The 22,839-nt window shown below is 36.1% G+C and overlaps 1 protein-coding gene and 3 long non-coding RNA genes across 16 annotated transcripts; 3 read left to right on the plus strand and 1 right to left on the minus strand.

The window, feature by feature from the left end:
* Positions 1–1,645: 1,645 nt before the first annotated feature.
* On the minus strand, positions 1,646–4,808 carry LOC112165223 (ycf3-interacting protein 1, chloroplastic). Its single transcript, XM_040506722.1, is given in 6 exon segments — positions 1,646–1,967; positions 2,425–2,589; positions 3,046–3,126; positions 4,007–4,120; positions 4,217–4,261; positions 4,335–4,808. Coding segments are annotated over 6 exon segments (771 nt in total). The 5' UTR covers positions 4,677–4,808; the 3' UTR covers positions 1,646–1,943.
* A 5,867-nt stretch (positions 4,809–10,675) lies between these two features.
* LOC121049413 lies at positions 10,676–11,310 on the plus strand. The gene is made up of 3 exons (XR_005800077.1): positions 10,676–10,772; positions 10,924–10,997; positions 11,184–11,310. It is a non-coding gene; the product is annotated as an uncharacterized LOC121049413 (long non-coding RNA).
* Positions 11,311–15,087: 3,777 nt separating this feature from the next.
* On the plus strand, positions 15,088–16,741 carry LOC112165225. Of its 7 annotated transcripts, XR_005800069.1 has the most exons (6): positions 15,088–15,102; positions 15,274–15,456; positions 15,611–15,769; positions 15,957–16,093; positions 16,183–16,248; positions 16,467–16,741. It is a non-coding gene; the product is annotated as an uncharacterized LOC112165225 (long non-coding RNA). The 7 variants fall into 7 exon arrangements; XR_002922716.2 differs by lacking the exon at positions 15,088–15,102 and having other exon boundaries at positions 15,238–15,456; positions 15,611–15,858; XR_005800073.1 differs by lacking the exon at positions 15,088–15,102 and having other exon boundaries at positions 15,246–15,394; positions 15,537–15,769.
* On the plus strand, positions 16,742–22,532 carry LOC112165224. Of its 7 annotated transcripts, XR_005800066.1 has the most exons (12): positions 16,766–16,782; positions 16,913–16,982; positions 17,830–17,927; positions 19,472–19,508; positions 19,854–19,909; positions 20,582–20,768; positions 20,872–20,919; positions 21,271–21,384; positions 21,496–21,672; positions 21,758–21,820; positions 21,989–22,041; positions 22,290–22,532. It is a non-coding gene; the product is annotated as an uncharacterized LOC112165224 (long non-coding RNA). The 7 variants fall into 7 exon arrangements; XR_005800063.1 differs by lacking the exon at positions 17,830–17,927 and having other exon boundaries at positions 16,742–16,782; XR_005800064.1 differs by having other exon boundaries at positions 16,748–16,982; positions 17,716–17,927.
* Positions 22,533–22,839: the final 307 nt, after the last annotated feature.

Here is a 22,839-nt window from a genome sequence, read left to right on the forward strand (position 1 = left end):
AAACCTCCGCACAACCCCCTCCGTCTCTAACCCGAAGGAGCGTCCAAGCTAAAACCTTTCAAGATTTTCAGAAAATCTGGCGACCCAGAGCCACCAAACCAACCTGACTCGCTGGTGGTGCACCCATCACAACTTCAACCCCTTCGCCTATCCCATCGATTCCAGCAGCTCCGACGGTGACTTCTTCTCTAATGCCGCCTCCGATTCTGACTATGACGTCAGCTGCTTCGTCAAGGATCTGTTCGACCGACGCGCCTCTTCTGATCATCCCCCAGCGACTGCGTCCTCGTGTCGGGTTCCGATCCGTTCGTGACTGAACTGGAGATCGAAGGTGATGACGGCGATGATCTCGGGTCAAATTCCAATTTGGGGCTATGGTTTGGTGCAACGTCAAATTCTCAGGGCTCCGTCTCTAAATTCGGTGACTTTCTAGCTCCACAATGGCTTCAGATTGTGTTGGGTAGGAGTTCAATTCGGATTCGGATAATGATGAGTTAATTCGAAAGCAATCGGGTCAGCGGGTATCCAGTCGATTTGGGACAGTATTTTCATGGAGGAGCAGAGAAATTCGTATGAGAATTGGATTGGATGGATTTGTAGAAGGGTTGATTCAAATGAAGGAAATGAGATTTGAGATATGGCTATTGGAGAAGTGGGGAATTAAGGTTTTGGGCGGCGGAGCTATGGCGTTGGTGATGACGGTGGGGATTGAGGCATGGAGCTATTTGGCCTGGGATTGGGATTTGTTGGTACTGGGATTTTTGAAGAAGGTTTTGAGCAGGGTTTAGATGGAGCTCATGGGTTGTTGATGGGATTGTTTTGGTTTTCTTTTCTTTTTGCCTAATCGATCTGGGTTTTTTGGGAGAAGAATTGTTGCAGTTTTTTTTTTCCTTTCTTATTTGGATATGGTTCAAGAACATGTACAATTTCTGGGTTTTGATGGTTGGGAGGTGGATTAGAAAGGGGGTTGTGCGGAGGTTTCTGGAGGAGAGAGAGAGGAGATGAGATAAAAAGAAAGAAAGGAAAAAAAAGAATAAATTAAAAAAAAAAAAAGAGAAAATAATAAATTTCGACAAAAAATAATAAAAAAAGGAAGTGAGGGTAAGATAGACATTTTGCCTCAAAATGACTGCCACGTCAGCAATTTAACAGCGTTTTTAGACGGAAAGTAACGGAAATGACCTATTGGTCTGAAATTTTGAAGTACAAGGACTAAACTTGTGAAATTAGAAGGACAAGGACTGAAGTGTTTTTAGGGCAAACGTTCAAAGACTAAATAGTATTTAGTCCTACTTTAAAAGTAGCTTGTTTGCAGAGAAGATTCTGATGGGGAAAAGAACTTGTGATACAATAATAAGAATCATGTATGTTCTTTCTTTTAAATATCGTAATGTAATGTATCTGTAGACAATAAATCAAATCAAGGATAGCATGATGCTAACTTGATGTTCTTGATTTTTTCGCTTTTCAATCTTTGCATACATGTTTGAAACTTTTGTAGTGGAATAATGGCATTTCTGATCGCTGGGCAAGAAAATGGTTCGAAATTAATTAGTTGCGAATTGTGTACTCATGATCTCACTGTTGTTTCATTAAAAAACCTAAGAACTCTAGAGTAAACTCTCCCAAGCTTCAAGTACTGTTGGTTCATATAATTTAAGACTCCAACCACCATTTGATCTTTGCTTGATTCATTGCATTAATGGATTCTTTGTTTGAATAAAAAACAATACTGTGAAGTGTCTCTTTATGGGTCTTTGGATGGTTAGTGAATGGCCTAGATTCAAAGTCAAGGAAACCAAGGACCAAACCTAGCAAGGAGAGGATCTAAATCCAGGAACTTAAAGGAGGGACTTCTTCAAGAACAGCAGCCAACTGCTTCCTGGTGGGAGCATCGGGATCTTTGGTGCCAACGAGTTTCCAGCTCAATTTCTCTCATGTCCTCAATCGCGATGGTGATTCTTAACCTTCATATCATAAAGCATTACAGAGTCAATCGAGTTTGAGAAAATCATCAAAAGAATTGCTCAACGATATTGTATTATACTCATTGAAAATCATGCCTCGGCTTACACCAAAACCAGAAAAGCATTTACAACATTAAGCTATGAGTTAATTAGTACTTCATGCTTTAATCTGCATTCATATTGCACAGGCTAAAAAGTAGTGATGAGCTGTTTCTGAATGAAGTAAATCAAGAAGGTATCATAGTAATCTACTTCTATTGCAAATTCTAACCATTACTTACAACAATGGTAATTATTCTCTTGTTTTTCTTTTACACTATTACTGTAAACCACAACATAATTAACTATACATGTTTAATAGTGTATTCATTATTCCATATTCTTCTTAATCTGGTAATTGCGAGAATATGATTAAAAACACCAATTTATCGTGAGAAAGCCAAGGAAACAAATTAACCACAACTGAATGCACATCTGACTCATCCTTAAAATCAGCATCGTCAATCTCTGCAGCTGTATCCCATTCAATGTTCAATCTCTTAGCAGCCTCTTTAAGATCAATACCAGTGTCTGTGACTCTTGCATATAGTGATTTTCCTGGCTTTCTCTTTGCTGGTTTAATCTGAACCTACAGAATAACAAAATTTAAAACAAATGAGAAATTTGATACCCAAATTATTAAAGACCACGGTGGTGAGCCATCTCATGAAAAGTGTATATTGAAAGTAAAATGTCATCTCTTCTGTGTTTTGAGAGATTCTGTAACGAGCATTGAAAAAAACATAAAAATATAACTGAGGAGCTGAAAAGGAAATCTTCATCGAATGAGTTCTAACATGTTGACTAAGATAAAAACAAATTGTATAATTTTCAGACAATTTTATTTTGATTTGCCAGTATCACAAGTCTTTCCCAGAATAAAAAGAGTGGACCATTAGGACAAACATGGAAAAGTCACATGTTACAAAAAATCGATAAACTTAGATAAAGTGCAAAGCAACTGAAATTAGCTACAGATTATAAACAAAAAGTATCATATCCAAAATTAACCATTACCAAACTCAAGTTACAATAATACCTCCAGATTGGGCCATCAATTCATTTCCTCAGCTAGCAGTTTAAGTGCAAGTCGATTTTTGGGGATTTTCCCCTCATTCACCTGCATCAGGAATCACATATTAAGGGCATTATAAATACTTAAATAGATTGCTCTTTTCAATTATCAACATCTCACGAATCTCAAATAAAAGGTATCCTTCTTCTGCGAACAAGACTAGATATCAAAGCAAAGAGCAATGACTAGCATACAAATTCAAATTCAGTTCCTATTAATACAATTATATACTATGAAATCTTCTTTCTTCATCATACTCAAGACAACAAAGCTTTTATAAGACAGTTATCAGTAGGAATTCTTTTTTCCCCTCATGCAGAAGCTATGATGGAATTTTACATAAACAAGGCACAGCTGAGAACATTATTTCGCAACAAGAAAGTTTAATATGAAAACTGAGCGATGACAGGGAATTCATCAAACTCAAGATTGAGCAATGATAACCACTACTCCATGGTATAGCAATTATCAGAGGTCTGATGAATTCTTTTGAGACTTGAAATGCATCATAAGCTACCAATACTCTAGTTCTACTCATTCTTTTTACGTTGCTTCCTTAATTATTGATATAATAAGATTCCCCAGCAGAGAAAAATGGATACTTGTTTGGCTAACTACAATCCATAGTGAAATTAATTGATTAACAAATGCCAAACATACATGACAGATTGACAGAATGTCTCTAAAACTACCCTACCTAATGTTCGGACCACGTGTACCCAATTTGTGTAGTTGGACTAGATTCCACCCACCATTTGATCCTAGCTTCATTGCATTCATGTATTCTTTGATTGAATAAGACAATACTGTGAAACGTAATGATACTGTAACCAAAAACATCCACACATGCGGTAATTTGGTAGTTGGCATTCTAAATTCGCTTACAATGAGCACTAAGCATAGGAGTTTAAAAGGTAGGACTTACTTCTTCAAGAACAGCAGCCAAATCTTCCCTGGTCGGAGCATCAGGATCCTCAATGCCAATGAGTCTCCTCCGCTCAACTTCTCTTATGTCCTCAATCGCAACAGTAAGCTTAACCTTCATATTCCACAACATTGCAAAGTCAATCGAGATCGAGATATTCAAATAGTAAAGAAAAAGAACAAAGAAATGCACAATAAAACTGTATTATACCTCATTGAAAATCATGTCACTGTTCTTCTTAAGAAGCTCCAACACCTATCAACAACAAGAGTGAGTTTCAGGGCCAAGTGAACAGAAACCCATGAATCTATGAACTAAACCAGCATACCCTTCTGATTTGGCTGATGTATTCGAGGTCGTCAGGAGTAGGGTCACTTCCTTCTTCTTCTTGGTCATCGTCTCCATCTTCTTCTTCTTCATCGTCCTGGTCTTGTTGGGTAGTCCAAGATGACGACGAAGACGAAGAAACTTGCAACTTCCTATCTGGGTTTCCGGCGAGTAGTATTGGGGACCTTGGGCGGTGGCGGAGAGTGAGCTGAGGCCGTGAAGGGTGGCAATGGCAATGGATGAACCAGACTGGGAGGGTTTTGGACGAAGAAGAAGATGAGGAGGAGGAAGCGTGTGGTGCGAGTGGCGCCACCTGGAGCATTTGCGAACTCGTCGTCATCATCACTAGCTCCACTAGAGTGAGGAGCTGAAATCTTTTACAGGGTTCGTTGCATTTGGAATGTGTGTTCTGGGTAGAATATTCTATCCTCAACCTTTCTTCTTTACATGCAATTTTAATTAATGGTTAGTTGATCAAAGAATTACTATTTTTGTGGGTTTTAAACTCGTACTTAGTTGCGTCCAAACTCCAAAGGGATGGCATATGTTGGACCTCATAAGTTTGGGTTTTCCCTGTACATTGAACACATGCCAACAACATTTTGGTTTTTGTTTTTACAAATTTTTTTATCAAATCGTTAAAAGCATGTCCAACAACTTTCTTAAAATTTTCTTATTATAAAGATTCAAAAATTAAATTTCTATAATTTTTTTATAACAATAGAAATAAAAATTTCAATAAGTTCTCTATTACATTTTCTATAATTTATTATTTGGACCTAAATATGATATTACTTTTTGAATTTGAAAATGTAATTAAATAATTTGGTTAAATACTATTTACTCCCTGAATTTTTAGGGAAAAAACAGTTCAGTCCCTGTCTTTTCAATTTCACACGTTTACTCCCTCATCTCTCAATTTTCAACCAATAGGTCTATTCTGTAAAAAAAACACTATTAAAATGTCTATTATACCCTCAATTCATCTTTTTTCTTTTTCTTAATTTATTTATTTTATCTTTTTTTTTTTTTTCGTTTTCTGTTTATCTCTTCTTCTTCCACCTCTCTTCTCCTTTAACATCAAAATTTCTAAAGCGATCAAATCAATCCGAAACACAAAACCTCTCTTCATCTGCTCAATCAGAAAAAGGCATCAAAAAAAAAAAAAACAAAAGAGAAAAAAATCTTTTCATAAAAAATTAATTAATTAATTAAAAAATTTGAGGGTAGAATAGACATTTTTGGTTGGAGAATAACAAATTAGACGTATTGGTCCAAAATTGAGAGATGAGAGAGTAAACATGTGAAACTGAAAATGCAGGGACTGAACTGTTTTTTCCCTGAAAGTTCATGGAGTAAACAGTATTTAACCCTAAATAATTTATGACTCAAATGCATATAATTTTAAGAGAAAAAAATAAAAGTGTTAAACATAAATTATAGGGAAATTAGTGATTATTCACTACAAAAAAGAATTCAATTAGCTTCACCAGTTAGCTTCGGCGTTAGAATGCCGTCGTCATTGATCAAAAATTTGCTATGGCAAAAGTGGCGTCGCAAAGAGAAAAATGATTTGCCACGGCATAGCATCGCCGTCGCATAAATGTTCCTTAAATTGCTACGGCATATTCTTTCTGTCGCTAAATTTCTCTACTTTTAACTATGGTAGAACATAGGGCTGGCTTTGGCACGGTTACCATATTTTTTGGGCTAAGCCGTCTACCGACCGAAACCTGTCGGTATGCTCAAACTCAATACCACTACCGTGCCAATACAAGTCGGTACCGAAGCTTTCGGTTACCGACTTTTCGGTCGGTTTAGTTTCGGTACAGGCCCAACCGAAATAGATGAATGGGCCCAATACTAATTGATATTTTTCAGCCCAATTATTCATTCTAGCCTGTTTTAAGCCCATTTTTTCTGGGCAGTTTTTACCAAATACTTAATACTCAACTCTCAGCAATTTTCTGAATAAATACCTCTTCATCAAAGTCTATTCCTCACTTTCTTATGAAGATGTGAGTTCTAGACTTGATGTTTTTCTCTTAGCTTTTCTCCTATAGTTAATAATGTTCCAGTTCTACATTACAATTTACAAGTTCACAAATCATATGTCACTGATTTCTAAGTCTAAACTATTTAAATATTACCTATTTGAAGTTAGGAACTATAAATATTCAAAGGAACAAAAATCTGCTAGTGATTTGATGATTCTTATCACTTAACAAAAAAAACACAGCAGCTATATCTTTGAATTGGAGGTCTGCAGCATCCAAATCTTCAAGTAGCGGTTGTTGTAGAAGAGTTTGAACCTCCCAAACTCAGTGCAGCAGTTCCTTCAAAGTAAAAACCACAAAAAGAATAAAAACAGCAAAGTCAGGTAAAAAGTTAGATTCAGGTAAAAAGCACAAATGATACAGATCCCAATTGAACTAAATAAGCAAGCTGGAAGTGATTGTTTGATTATATACACAGAACAATAAGCAAGCATATAATCAAGTCATAGTAAATGTTGAAGATTTATATCTCAGTGTCTAATGAGACACATGAACGACCCAGAAAGCATCAAAATTCTAGTAAGGTGAACTAGTACTCCACAACAACAATTCACGAAAAATGAAACAGAGTAATTGAGACATCGAAGAAGATTACTTACTTCACTCTATCAAAGTTCAGACCCATTCGTTTCCCACCATCTTGGCCTGTACAAAATCACTTAATAGATTACCTTTTTATCATACAAATTAGACAAGACTACAAGTAGATAGATAATAGATTTTACCTAATTCGTTGTGCTCTGAACCACCAGCTGAACACCATATAAGCCTCTGAACAACCGCTTCAACCAAGCAACTAATCTAGGTTTTCGAAAGATTTGGGGATTTCGAAAATCAAAGGATATCTAGGCTGAAATCTATGTTGTTGAGCTTCGCATCTTGCTTAGATTGTGTTTTTGGGACTGGATTTGCAAAGATCTTTGTATAATTGGGGCTAGAATCAAAAAATTGGGGCTGGGTTCTGAGAGAAAGAGTATGGAGTCCAGAGAGCGAGAGGGAGAGAGAGAGAGAGAGCGCGCGGCTGTTTCTTTCGGGAATGAGGTCTGAGCCTCTCAACCCCTTAGGTTTTCCCACTCTCCACTCAGATCCAACGATTGTGATTAATTGCTGCTAAAGATGAACGGTCCATATCATCCTATTAATAACAATTATTAAAAAATTATAAGAACCTATTTCGGTCGGTTCGGTAATACCGAACCTCTCTAATTTGCAGTACCACTACCGAGCCGTGAACATATGTTCGGTACGGCAGTACCGTACCATAGCTTCGGTAACCAAATCTCTCGGCTCCGACTGCAACGGTTCGGCCGGTTTGCGGCTGGTTTCGGCAGGTTTGGTATTTCAAGCCAGCCCGCCATCGCGTAGTTTCATTTTATACTTTTTTTTTTTTTTTTTTTTAACTTTTGGGTGGATATAGGCGGGATCTTGGTGCCAAAATTAAACATGCACTACTACAGAAATCTAGATTGGAGACACCTGGGTTTTGGATACAAGGACATCACATTTAAAATGCGTCCTTGCATCATGCTTAGGACGTTTAAGGTTTTTTCCAAAACACGGAGAGAAAAGCATGTGCAACCCTCAGCTAAACAAGGACATCATTAAGACAAAGGCGCCTCCAAGTTTAATGAGGTCGCAGGTTGGATTCACTTAAAACCCAAACATGGAGAGATTATTGGTATAAATATAAATCTCGCAAATCAGTAATCACAGAATCACAGCACTAGCTTTGCAGCAAAATTGAAACGAAAACCTAAAATTTTCACTTTCCCGGGTTCTCCAAATTTTCCCTCTCCGAGTTTTAGCTTTCCCATGGAATCTTGCCAAATTCACTTCAGAATTCCCCCGTTCATTTACTCAAACCCAAGTATCTTCACCTTGAACATGAAAAAAGAAAAAAGAAAAAAGAAACCGATTTTTATTCGATGTGCTCTGATGTGAAAAAAGAAACCGATTTTTCCCTCTCCGAGTTTTAGCTTTCCCATGGAATCTTGCCAAATTCACTTCAGAATTCCCCCGTTCATTTACTCAAACCCAGGTATCTTCACCTTGAACATGAAAAAAGAAAAAAGAAACCGATTTTTATTCGATGTGCTCTGATGCTCAATCACCATCGCGATCTATAGCTGTCTTCCTTGCATAGTCTTCTTCTGCTGTTCTTAAGTGCTTATGGAAGATAGGCTGGATCTGATCCGAGTATGATCATATAGTTCTCTACTCTAAAGGTACCAACTCCTCTCTCTCTCTCTCTCTCTCTTTTCTCAAATAATTTCTTCGAGTTTCTTTGTAAGATGTTTGTTTTTGGGATTGATATTGCTAATTCTGAAGTGGGTATTTTAAATTCATAGTTTATTGCATATTGCTTGAGCTTAATTCAGATTTCTTTGTGGGTGATGATGGCATAGTGCAAGCTTGGCCTCGTTTCTTGGCACCTTCTCTGCAGTCGTCTATCCAAAACTCTTCTCTGCAGCTTCTTCTCAACTGGGTCACCGTTTATATGTAAAAAATTCTTCCTCTTTTCTTTGTTATATTTCTCTGAAATCGATATCATGTGCTTCAAGTGTGGAACTTTATTCTGTCAGGGCTGTAGTTTACATTTATTGTTTGACATCTGATTGAATCATTAAATTTGGACTTTGGGGTTTTTAATTGTGCTTGTTATTCTATTTGATCAAAGTTTGATCTTGATCTCCTTTTAACATCTATTTGATCAATTAATTGCCTCCAATTCACAGTACTAATAGAGATTGAGGTAGTCTTTAATTGAAATTAAAATTCTAATATGTTGTTCATGTACTTTGGATTGAATACAGTTGGAGTGGCAATTGAAACTTGTAAGATTCTTGATTGATTATCTGTTTGATTGTTTAGTATGAACTTTCAGAAATGGGTATTATTTTAGATGGCTCGTGTCTGAAATGGTTCTGAGTTTTGAGATCGATTTCAGAGGTTGATTTTCCGGAGGCTGACTTTAACTCAGAGGGGTAAGTATTTAATTCAAATTGAGATTCAAGACATGCTTCTGTGTTATTTGGAATTGTTGTTTAAATTTACAAACTCTAATTAGTTTTAATCTCTAGAGAGAAAGACTTGGAAGATTCTCTTTTTTCAGTTTTGGCTTCGAACTTAAATGAAGAAATTACAAAGTTCATAAGAAGGTCCTAGCTGGAGATATGGAAGAGGTAAAGTCCTTTTATCTTCTGCAAGTTAGCCAAGATCTCTCATTTTGTCCATTTATGCTTTTCTTAGTATTTGAACAAGTGTAGGTGACTGTTTTTCTTGAGTATGTTGTCATGTGTTTCTGAAATGAGTTTTCTTTCTTGAGTATGTTGTCTTGTGTTTCTGAAATGAGTTTTCGTTCTTGAGTCTGTTGTTTTATATTTTATGTTTTAAGGAGCTCAAAATAGGGTAACACATCCGAGCAGAAGCTTCATTGTTTTTCTCAAGTTTCTAATTTGAGAGGTACCCACTTTGTGCATCACAACAATTTCTTATATAAGCTAAAAGGATTTCTGATATGGGGTTTGTATAGTTCTCTAACTTCTATCAGGTGGCCGAAAGTCTGTTGATTTTGTGAGATTCATCGAAAAATTGACCAAGAGCGGCAAGAATCAGAAGATTCAAAGTATAGCAACTAGGTGGGTCCTCACTGTCATTTTTAATTTTATCATGTTAATTTGTTCTTACATCTGTATAATTGAATTGTTTTTTGTTTTTTTTCCCTCTTGTTTATTTGAGATGTCTTGTACGCACTCTACTCTTTGTGCACTTGGGTATCATATATTGTTAAGAAGAGGTAATTTCTTTGAACCAAAAAAAGAAGAAAAAGAATAGGCAATTTCAATGGTTTGGATGCAGAATCTAAATAAGACTGGGATCTGTTTGTGTAGGGTGATGATGGTCGCTAAATATTTCTTGATGTAAGCAACTTCACTCTTTGTGGGATATGATTTTTGTTTTCTATTTCCTTGTAAATACTTACCTTATTTTGTTATTTTCTGTGTCTCAGTTCAGCATACTTTCAACAAATTGAAGAAGATGTTCTGCAATATTCAAAGGCTTTAACAGATATGAGAACTACCCTGAGTTTTTTCCAAACAAAAGACATGAATGAGCTGCTAGAGTTCCACAAGAAATTAGAATCCATTCTTGAACACTTGACTGATGAGACACAGGTTAGTATAAATCAACTTCCACTTCTGTTAATTATTGTTTGTTAATCTTTATTTTCATTATCATTACATATATGTCATTTTCCAAAGTGCAGGTCTTATCAAGGTTTGAAGGATTCCCTACAAAGAAGTTAAAAACAATGAGGACAGCAGCAACACTCCACTCATAGTTAAATGCATTGATCACAGAACTACACAATTGGAAAATAGGTGCTACATCTGCCTGTTGTAAAGAAAACTTAGTACATAGCTTAGTGATCATACTGAATATTTAAATTGAAGTGTATATTTAAGAAGCCTTGGGAAATATGATGGGCCATTATACGTAATAAGTTTCTCATTTGTAATGTCTGCATGACAGGAAGAGCGGTTGAAATGGATGATTATTGTGGAGATTATGGATGAATCTCCAGCCCATTTGCTTGGTTCTACAAAGTAAGATTGGTCAAAGTGTACACAAACATGAGTTTTTAACTATTTAACTTCTTTGTAGTTTTCGTTTGTACATTACAAGGACATGCCTGGATCAAAGAGTTTTGCCTTAATCATCTAGCTTGAATTCTGATTATTGCCTAGTGGTACAATGTTCTATAGCTTAACATAATTTACATAAAATTGCAGGCTATTCACACAAGTTAGTTCATTTCTAGCTCTGGCGGTAACTGTTGTTGCAGAAGTTGTCAAAACAATGGTTGCCAAGGGATATGTTCTCGGACAAGATGCATTAATCAAGGGGATTTGTCAAAACAATGAGCGTAGGTCATGATGCTTAGCCTACTGGCCGTCAGTATTATGTATTTCAATTTTTGAATGTTTTTGTATTTTTCAAGATTGGTGAAGTTGTATGAAATGTATAGAAATAATGTGAAAAAATATATGAAATTTATGATTTATATGGCTTCTTTTGCTAAAAAAAAATAAAATTTGGTATGCAAAATTGCATGTCAGTTTTTTTTTTAAATAAAAAATATGCACTTTTGCGACGGCAATGTTGCTGTCGCCAATGACCTTTGGTGACGGTAAAATTGCTGATGGCGTCGTCATTATGCGGTAGCCAAAAATCATGCGACGGCGTAAATACCGTCACCAAAATTCATGCGACGGCATAATTGCCGTAGCAAATAGCAATGGCGACGCCACCAACGACATCGGCAATTTTGCCGTCGCCGTTGGTCTTTTGCAACGGCAATTTGGCTTTTGGAGACGGCCTTGCGCCGTGGCCAATTGAATTCTTTTTTGTAGTGATTGTAGCAATTGAAGCCCAATACCACTTACCAAACCGAACGTTGAGAGGTTACCATCAATATCTTTAACATTAGAGCTGGATTCGGTTCGGTACCGGACCTTGAAGCCCAATACCACCTATCGAACCGAACGTTGTTGATACACAAAATGGTCTACTAATTACCAGCCAAAAAGTCGGTATATCGAGATAGCCGGTTGGTATCGGCTGGTTGGGCCTCCAACCGACTTTAAGATTGGGCCAGCTTTCAGCTCCGGCCTAACTACAATTGTAAAAGCCCAAACGGCCAGACCTGTCCAACAAATGAAAAACTGCAATAATCATATGAATTTCAAGGCCCAACCATAAGCAAATCTGCAAATGAAAAATAAGCAAAGTTCAACACTTCATCTCATTATCACTTCAGTTCAACCATGAGCAAATAAAGCAACACAAACTTCAGTTCATCTTCATCTCATCATCACTTCAGTACAACCATGAGCAAATAAAGCAATACATCAACTTCAGTTCATCTTATCATCACTTCATAGTTCATACAATTTCTAATTCAAACACTCATAGTTCACACTTCACACAAATGAATGAAATGATGCGTTGCTCCAGGTCTAAGCCGGCCTTGATTAGATGATTACTTGAATTTCTGAGATTGGAACAACACCTGAAAAGCACAGTAAGAAAAACAAACTTAAAATTTAAGAAGAACATAACAATTCATAGGTACATGACTATATTTTCTTCAGTCTTAATTCTACCTACCGCCATCACATATAGATAGTGAGTACTGACATTACTCAAAATTACTAATTCATAATTCATTTGACATTATTTCAAAGAGGTATCAGTCCAGGCTGTTACTAATTCTACCTTATTCTCAAGATGAGATGTATCTATTACTCATAAATCAAACCTACCACAATTGCTGCAAATCAAATCTACAAAGAATTATCAATTATGCATAATACGAATTAATGAATTATACCTTCAATTGTGCAGTGACTTTGCCTTCGTCTCCCTCAAAGTCTTAAACACTCAAACTCAGTCCTTGGTCCCCCTGTTCTTGCAAGCACAAAAGGAAAACCGTGAAAACCCATAACATATTGGTAAAGAAAGAGCAACAAATCACAGGTTAAGAACTCATAGATACGACTTGAGATTAACGACAACAGAGACCCATTCCACTTGAGATCCACAGCAGCAAGATGCATCAAAAGCATTAGAGTCTTAGTGATTACTCAATTTAGAACATGAATCGAATGAATCCATGCGCTTCTAGCTAAAATTGAAACAAAAATCGATGAGTCTTAGGGAAAACTCACTGGTCGTAGGACATTAGGACATGAATCTCTTATCTATGGGTTTGATTCTTGGATAGTTCAAACATCATCACTTCAAAGGGCTGAAGGAGAGGTCGAGAGGAGCCGAGGCGGAGAGGGTTCGAGTCTGAGAGAGACTGAGAGAGGGCTCGATCTAACCCCCCTTAGGGTTTGGAAAATTTGAAAGGGTCCTTGACCAAAAGTACCAAAATAAGCAATAATTATCTCACTTATCCCAGCAACAGATTTTTATTCCCACATACACAATCTAACAGTAAATGACTATTTTGCCCTCAAAAAAATTACCAACATTCCCACTCTGTCTCTCTCCTCCATATGCAGCTGCGATCTTCTCTCTCTCTTCCAGAAAGCGCCGACCCGTGGAACTCCATCATTGCCGGCGCGTCCACCGGCTGCCTCCTCCAGATGCGACCTTCGACGATCTGCTCTCTCTCTCTCTCTCTCTCTCTCTCTCTCTCTCTCTCTCTCCTCTAGAAGCCAACTCCTGCGATTCCGATTGAGATTAGAAGAGTAATCTCCTTCTTCGCAGAGATTGATCTCCGTCTCCGTCGAGATCGAGCATGTCCTGGCTATATAAAATGAAGATTGTGATTGTGATTGTGAACAGATTATGATGGAGACTATGATTGTGAAGTAGAACCAGAAAGTGAACGAGCTTTGAACATCTTGGGGTGATTTTGATGGTGGCGGACTCGGACTCGGACTCGGAGTCAGAGACGACGAATTGGGTTTTGATTGTTTTGAACGGTGGGTTGGTTTGGTGCTTGGTGAGGGTTTGGGGTCTCGTTTTTTGTCGTCTTCTTCCTCTCTGATTATCGTCGCCGCTCCGAAGTCAAGCCCATCTGGGACTCCGCTAGTTGCAGAGACTCCGGAGATTGAGGCAAACCCCATCTTCCTCAAGCATTCCTTCGTCTGAAACTCCGTCAGAGTCGCCGGCGATGTTCTCATCGAGCAGTAGCCCACCAAGTCTGACGCCAACAGGTTTGTCGCCTGAGGGTGCTTTGGTCTTGGGTGCCCAAATCTTTATTTTTTTTTTTGGTAAACTGTGGGAAGAAATCCGAGAAGGAAAGGAAAAAAAAAAGAAGAAAATAAAGTTGTATTGGGGGGCAAATGAAAATGGTGCTACTTCTGTTTTGCAACAGAAGGCCCGAAAGGAAAGAAAACAGGAAAAATAATAGTCTATTGCTCCCTAATAGACATCTATTAGGGGGCAATATACTTCTATTGGGGAGCAACAGACATTTGAATTGATGTAATCTACTCGTTTTTTTGCTTAATCAAAGTTTTATTTATCTAATTTTATGAAGATTAGTTCCCATTCCGGAGATGGAAAGTTCTATTGGGGGGCAATAGACGTCTATTGAGGGCCAATAAACTGAAAGTTCTATTGGAAGGCAATAAATGTCTATTGGGGGGGAAATAAACGTCTATTGGGGGCAATAGAGGTTTTCAGAAAAATCCCGTAGGCGGCGGTCGGTGACTGGATTCCGGCGACCGGTGACGGGCTCTGGCGAAGTCTCCTATGGTTTCTCTCTCTCTCTCTCTTTCTAAGTAAGCAAAGGGGTAAGGGGTAAAATGGTATTAAAAAAAAAATTTTAAAAAAAAAAAATCTTAATGGGATATTAGGGAAGACTCTTCCTTAGAGTGTATTGGGTAAGAGAGAATTAAAAAAACTTAATGAAGTAAGTGGGAAAAAAATCTCTAAAAATAGGGTAAATGGACAAAAACCCAATTTAAAATCGAACGGTTATAATTTAATATATATGAAATTAAACTAATAATAATCAACGGTTCAAATCAATATATATAAAATTTATTTAAATAAAAAGAAAACACCCATTTTTTTCTTACTCGAAAAAAACATAATATAAAAAAATTGTTGGAAACATTTTAATCTAGAATTTGCATTTGATGTATGCGGTCTGCCTATTGAACTTCGAACTGGATGAAGTTATAGCATTCGGTGAGTGGTTGCTAGCCCAGCACTTTTTGTGATTGCCTATCAAATTATACATTATTATTATACATACATCTAAAGACGGAACACTGTTCCTAGCACTGTTCATTCAACTGTTTCTCGACACTGTTCATTTTGAAGTGGCGGTTTTACCCTTCGTTTTTGTCTCAATTACAGTTTGCAATTACTTTTTGCGCTGTGGTCTGTTTCTGCGTGGCTCTGTTTGCTTGCTCCACGAAGAGAGAGGCAAGAAGGATCGAGAGAGCCAGACAGGTCAAGAAGGATCGAGAGTGTGCAGGTGTGTTTCTTTGCTTTGCGCGGAGAGAGAGAGAGGAGATATTCAGGATCGAGAGAGTGCAGGTGTGTTTCTTCGATTGGAATTTAATTTGTTCTGATTTTGCATGTCTTCAGATTGTCAGATACTGTAATCAATTTCCCAGGTTTCACTCTTTGTGCAGGTATTCTTTTTTTTTTTGGCAGTCTGTGTTTAATCCGGATTTTGTGCATATTGAAGGGGGAGAGGTTTGGACTGGAAACAAAGAAAACGATGAATCTTGGTATTATTGCTGGTGTGGCTGCTCTGTTTTTTGGATTCAATGAGTTGCCTGAAGTGGGTTGGAGGGTGAAGAGGGTCTCATCATTGAACGGTACTGTTTTCTGTTCGATATCTCAGGTAATTCCCTTTATGCCCTGATCAATTCTTCGCCAATTTTCTGTTCTAAGGAGTAGGTTCTGAAGCGGAGGAGAAGAATGGCAAGAAATGTATGGATTATATATAGCACTTGATTTCTTGGTTATTGATGTTTTGAGTTTAGCTATTAAAGCATGAAATTGATGTTTTGATGCTTTTTAACTTTCAGAGTTAATCTTTATGTGAATGAGATACCCCAAAGTTTACCAACATTTAGGAATCTCAATCAATTGAACTTGGACCTCTTTTCATACTGAAGTAAAAGTGAAGATGTTGATCGGGTGCCTGATTCCAAATTCTAACAAGGTACTCTGCTTTTAAATTTTCTGCAATTTTTTTTTGTTTTGTATGGTTTATCTTTCAAATGAGTGATCTGGGGTTTTGTTTTTGTTAAGACTGATCGGGCTTCAATGCTGGATGAGGCAATTGAGTATTTGAAGCAGCTCCAGCTTTAAGTACAGGTCAGATAGTTTTCACTTTTTGGGATTATGCTTTTAATACGTTTTCAAAGACGAGTCATGTTGAGTGGTGTGAATTTTTTAGCTATGCTCTTGATTTTCTGTTGTCTAAGTTCAAGTCTTGAAGAATTATATTGGTGCTTTTTTCAATTAGCCATATTCGATTGTGTGTGATTGATTTCTCATTATAGTTTGCATAGTTGTGGCTTTTGGGTTTTCAGAGGGGAGAAAGGAAGAAACAGAACAAGAAGAAGGAGAAAGGAAGAAACAGAACAACGGGAAGGACAGAAGAGGCAGAGATATCCAACAGAGGAGAAGAACTGCTCTACTTCACAGATTCAAGGCACAAATTTATACACCAAATTAATTTTTATGCTTATTGGTTATGTATCATAATGATTAATTTCGGGTCGATACTAGGTTTTCAATTTTGATTGAGTTGGTATAATGTTGGGTACATATTTGGCATCTTGAAGTCCCTTTTCTTTATGATAATTTCCAGTGCAGAGACGAAGAGGGATCTTCTTGGTATATTGGGTCTGTCAGTAGCTTTGAAAGATGAGTTCTTTTTTTTTTAACCCAACTCGCTTATGATCATTCAAGGCTTCAAACTCCTAAATCTGATTCTCAAAGTCTTGATCTTTTGTTGCTTTTGATTTACTTGCAGCACCTGTGTACTCAATTGGACCAACTTAGGAGTGGAGTGCCTTCTGTGTAATAAAAAGTTTCTGGTCAAGGTAAGTGTTTTGATGCCCTTGATTAGGTTTTGTGTTTGGAGATAGTCAGTTTCCCTAAAGAGTTATTTGATTTAGGTCTGAAGTTGTTATCTTCATGTGTGTGTAGTTGCAGATGCCTTTGATTAGGTTTCTGGGTGGGAGATAGTAATCTTACATAAAGTTTATTGTATATGGACTGAATTGTATTGTCCTTTGCCCTTTGTACATAGTATGAAGGAATTCCTGGGAATGGAATAGCTTGAACACGGCTTATTATGGTGGAGTATCATTAAAATGAGATGTATTGTTTGACATATATTATGTAGAACCCCCACTTATTGTCAAAACAAAAAGAAAGTGAAATGGTTAATTGTGCTATAAAATCTGTGTGCTTTAGTGTGAGGTCGTAAACTGTGCTATAAAATCTTTGTGCTTTATTATTGTTTAAAAAAAAAAAATCAAACATAGATATGTTTTAGGTCGATGCAATATGTACATATCTGGTTACCAGATTCTGGAATCAGGAAAAGATACTTTGGTTACTTATATAATGTTTCATAGGTTTCTAATTGCTGTAGTTAAACATATAACTTATCCGCAGCATCGCGCGGAGGTTGATTCCTAGTTTACTATATACTAAAGCTCCTGCACTATTCATTTTACTGTTCATCTTGGGGGTGGGAAATGACGGTTTTGCCCTCTGTTTTCCCTCAACTTACTGCACTGCCATCTTTGTACGAATATATGTTTTTAGTTTTTCGGGCTTCCACTGACTTCAACCTTCGTCCCATCGACTGTATCTCTCTCTTCAACTGTTACACCCAAATACCCAAATCGCCGATCCCAATCGTGCCACCATCTTCTGTAGCCGTATAAGCGAGATTGAGAGAGTTCGGTTCGTTGCTTTTGATCTGTGGATTTGGAATTCCTTTCTTTGTTTCTGCTTATTATCTCCTCTAATTTCAGGTACCCAATACAATTTCTTTAGGAATTCACTCTTTGTGGTCCTATATTATCAGTTTTGAACAAGCAAATTCATGTTTGGGTTTGTTCTGGATTGTTGATCGGCTTATTTATTTAGTGGATTGTTTTTTTCAATCGGTAGGTTTGATTTGTTCATGTGATTGGTTTTGTTTTGAATTGATCCATAGATAACTGATTCAATTGACAACAGGTAACTTCTTTTATGTAAATTTTTCGGTCAATTTTGTTGGGATTTTATTCGATTAAGGGTTTTGTCTGCGATTTAATGAGAATGGGTTCTCAGCTCATCATTTGAGTACGAGGTCAATTGGGTTTTGCGTTCCCACCTTTATTTTCTTTCCGATTCATTATTTAAATTAAAGATTTAGGTTAAGTTGGGTTGGCAGATTGTGTGAAAAGAAGAGTATGTGAAGAGTAGTCATTAAATTGTTCATGTGATTGGTTTTGTTTTGAATTGATCCATATTATTTGTTGATACTTCCAGGTTCATTATTATTATTATTATTATTTTCGTTTTGTGCTTAATCAATAGAAGTTGAGATTAATTCATAGGTCTGATGAGCTAATATGGGTTAGAAATGTTGAATTATCGTTTGTGGTGATGAAAGTTCCACAAATTGTTTAGAATCTTGAAGTGAGTATTGAAGTAAGTTTAGAATAAAAACTCTGTTATAGATCGTCTCACAACAAAACTGAGGTGAAAATTCTGAGGATATAAAAATTGGGTTTAGTCTGTAGCCACAGAAAAATTTGTTTGTCAGCAAATTCTCGTGCAGCTTCTTCACTTTCGAAAGTCAATTCTGGCTCACCCACAATAGTAGTAATTAGAATGCTATTTAACAGTAAATGTAATTACAGGTAAGCAACTGTAGCTTATGGAATTTCAAGCAAATTCATACTTCTATTACAAAAGGTTCTTGAACACTAAACAGAGCAGAGCTAATTGTATTGTAGCAAGTGGTAAAATGGTGTAAATGCCTTTCTGCGTCAAAAAGCGATATTTTCTCAAACTAGATGTTGCTGCGTTGTGGATTGCATGGTCCTTTGTTTTATGGTCAATTAGGGTATTTTTGCTGAAGTTTTTTATCAGCTTTGAATTATGTTGTCATTTGTTTTGAATCAAAGAACATGCAGGGATGTAGTTCAGATAAAATGTGATACTAAAAATATTATACTTTGGTTTGCTTGATTGTGAACATGATTTGAAGGATTAGATATCTATTAAACAACCTTGAGAATCTGTGTCGATTAGCAGATAAGGCTCAACCTTATGTCAAACTAGGAATTTATTAGAGGAACACAAGTGTGCTATTTTAAAATTTTTTTTCCAGAGTTATTTACTTTGAATCTGTGAAATTGGATGCTTTTCTTTTTAATATATATATATATATATATATAGGTATTTATTTGCTTATTGGTGTTGTTCTATGTTTAGGTAATACAGAAAGTAATAAAGAGCTTAATAAATGGTAGATTACGACTTTGAGAAGAATGAGATATTTTCTCACTTTCTGTTTTAATTGCAGATTAACATTGACTTCAAGACGTTTCCATTTGAACAGGGTATGAAGTTAGATATGTACTGCCTTTCTTTTGTTTAAGTATGTTACATCTTATTATAAGTTGCCACACCCTTCAATACTTTAAGCTTTCATACTTTGTCTTTGTTAATTTTGGTTCAGTTTCCGTTTGGAGTCTTCATGGTTTTGGAGTCATAGTTTTTCTCGGTTAATTTTGCTTCTTCCTCCGTTTGGAGTTTTCATGGTTTTGGAGTCATGTTTGCAGTTATGCAAATACATTTTCTTAGTTCGTGGGAAAAAAGTTTAATATGAGACAGAACCTATAGCAAAGAAGTCTTTTTTTTTTTTCCCTCCTTTTTCTTCTTCTGATGCGTTCCCTCTTTTGCAGCTTCAGTTCAGTTGGTTGACTAGCACAATTGGTTGGTGAGAGAAACATTGGAAAAGGTATGTTCAGAATCTCAGGTCATTGTCTTTGCATATAAGGCTATCCTTGCCTGCATTCATGTGAATTGTGGTTTAATTGAAACAAGCCATTTGTGTTTCTTCATTGTCTTAGTTGCTGGAATGAGAGCATATAAAATAGTGCATTCATTGTACATTCAATCACTTACAGATAGTTTAAGGAGGTAAAAGCAAAGGCTATGTTGAAATCAGGGAAGTATCTATAATTGTCTACTTCAGGATAACATAGACTTTTCTATTGATTTTGGCCTTTAATTTTTTCTCTGTGGTTGTAGAAAATATTTTTTTAATCTTCATTTTGTTTTTCCATACAAAGACTAGAAAGTACATATTTGTCAAACCTTGGCTTTTTGCTTCATTGTCAAACCTTGGTTTTCTGATATAAGGAAACTTACTTCTCCACTGTGTTTTCTTCTGCTTTACCATATAAGATAGTGTGTATATGAATTAATGACGATATTATTCTGTAGTAGAAGACGATCGTCTTACTATTATGAGACCCCTGTTTTGTTATACCAACAATATTGCTTTTATTTATTTATTTTTTTTAAATTTGAGAATGAAAGAGAATACATGTTAAGCAACTCTTGATAGTATAGTGGTTTATTTGATACACAAACTACTGGGCCTTAATGGTGCTCTTAATTATTGCAGGTCAATACTCTCAGGATAATTTCTCTTTGAAAACTAAAGACTCTTCCAGTGGTTACTGAAAGTCCAGCTGATCAACTGTTTAAGTTAGGACGAAAGAGGCGAATGCGAAGAGGTCTTGGGACTAATTTTCTGCTGCTGTTCCTTTGTTTTCTGCTCAGTGTTACCTGTGTTTTGTATTGTTAATCATGTATAAACTATAAACTTCTATTAAGAGTATTTCTGTGTTAAGTTTATAGCATGTATAACTACGGTAACATCAAATTCTTTGTTACTGTTGTTTGATTTTGCAGCTTTTGGGAACAGTTTGCAGTCAGACTCTTTGATTGTTTTGGATTCAGGTATATATTTTGAAAAAGTGTAGATCATCTATATTTTTATTAGAGTAAAAGTTATGACCTAAATTTGTGGTTAGCAAAATTTTTAATGTGTAGATATTTGTACTTTGTCTGTTCAGTTTTGTTTTGGAGTTTCATTATTTTTTTCTATGTTTAATGATCAAGTCAGTTAGATTAGAATTTTGATTTTTAAATTTTTTTTCTCCTTATCTTCTTTGTTTAATGCTGTTTCTGATGTATGTTATATGGGTATAGTTAAAAATTTTGAAGTTACTTTTGATTTTATTTTCTTTGATCTTATTTTCAGTACCAATTTTACATGTATAGTTGATAAATGCTACATTTAAAATACAGTCATGGCATCAGATATTCCAAAAAGAAAAGCGAAAAGATCTTTGCAAGCTAATTGTGTAGAAAATGATGATCATCAAGAACAACATCAGATCAAATCAAGGAGGTGGAAGCAAGGTGAGCATCTATTGTCAGGTTTAGCATGTTGGTCTTGATAATGCTTTTAAGAAGATTTGGTTTGCCTTTACAGATTGAAAGTCAGTAATATTCTTGAAATTTTGTTTATAGTATGTCAACCGATAATGGTAGAAGGAGGTCAGAGTGCACAAACCAGCAATAAAAGTCTAAACATATTGGAACATCTTGATAAATGAATTAGAAGGAATCAACTCAATCCAACTGTCATTCTCGACCAAACTCTGTTTGCTCATGGAAGTTCAAATGAAGATGGTACAAGTATAATCGGTAGGTATAGTGATTTATATAATATTCAAAGCATTCATAAATGTAAATATGATAGTTAATTCTTACTTTAAATTCTTATATGCAGGAGTGTCGCGGCATTTAACAAGCAATAATTCTACTCAACTTGCAGAAATCGATGAAATGAGAGGTGCAACTATTTGATACTGTGAAGATGAAATTTAGAAAATGTTTTGTCCAGATCCTACTTTTATTGAATCAAAGTACATGGATTTTATATTCTTGATTCATCTGTTTTCATCGCTTAATTCAGCGATATCAACTATATGTGAACAAATATTTCAATTTGCAAATGCAGGAGAGAAGAGATACAAGTGATGCTGTGGTAGAGTGGCTAACACAGTTTCTAAGGTGAGTCTTCTAGAACTAAAACCAGGTATATAGTGATCATTGATGTTGCAAGATCTATATCATATTTTGAATTTATTCCACTCTCCAGTGCCAAAAAATAGATTTCCATCATCATTTCTTATGTGATGTCATTAGAATTTGCCTCTTGATATATGTCAATCTACTTGCTAGAATAGTGTAATTTCTGCATTAAGTGATTTTATTTTTCAATATCCTCAAAGCTAATTTGGCATATTGAATATCCTCAGGTGTCTCTGAAATTCATTTACTTGACTCTTAAGGCAGCTGCTACAACATTTCTATTCGTTTACGTTAGCACTCCCTGCTCCCTGCAACACTTGATGTTGTCATAGAATGCTATGATAGAATGTTATTGTAAACTGCGATAATGTAAACCAAACAATTTTATAGAGAAGAAATTTTGTCTCTTCTTTTATCATTGTGATCAAGAATCAAGTCTTTTCATTCATATCTATCATTATTGTAAATTATTGACAACAAAAAACCCCGCGGCAAGGCGCGGGCACCGTTGCTAGTGCATTTAAGTTAGCCTGTAAAACGTGGTATTCAACGTGACAATCTAGTAGTCAATTATTGAATGGTATGCTGAGAATTTTATAACCCAAATTAAGGATTGGAGCAAGAGTCATCTTAAGACTTAAAAGACAAATCAAGTCTAGCCTATTATATTATTGCTGTTACCCAAGTCAAAAAGAAAAGGCAGGTCCCCTACCTAGTGGGCCAGTACATTATTAATTTTACGCGTCTCTAGGCTTCTGCTTCCTATTTAATTCGATC

Source organism: Rosa chinensis, chromosome 5 (assembly GCF_002994745.2).
Source record: "Rosa chinensis cultivar Old Blush chromosome 5, RchiOBHm-V2, whole genome shotgun sequence".
Classification (NCBI taxonomy): Eukaryota; Viridiplantae; Streptophyta; class Magnoliopsida; order Rosales; family Rosaceae; genus Rosa; species Rosa chinensis.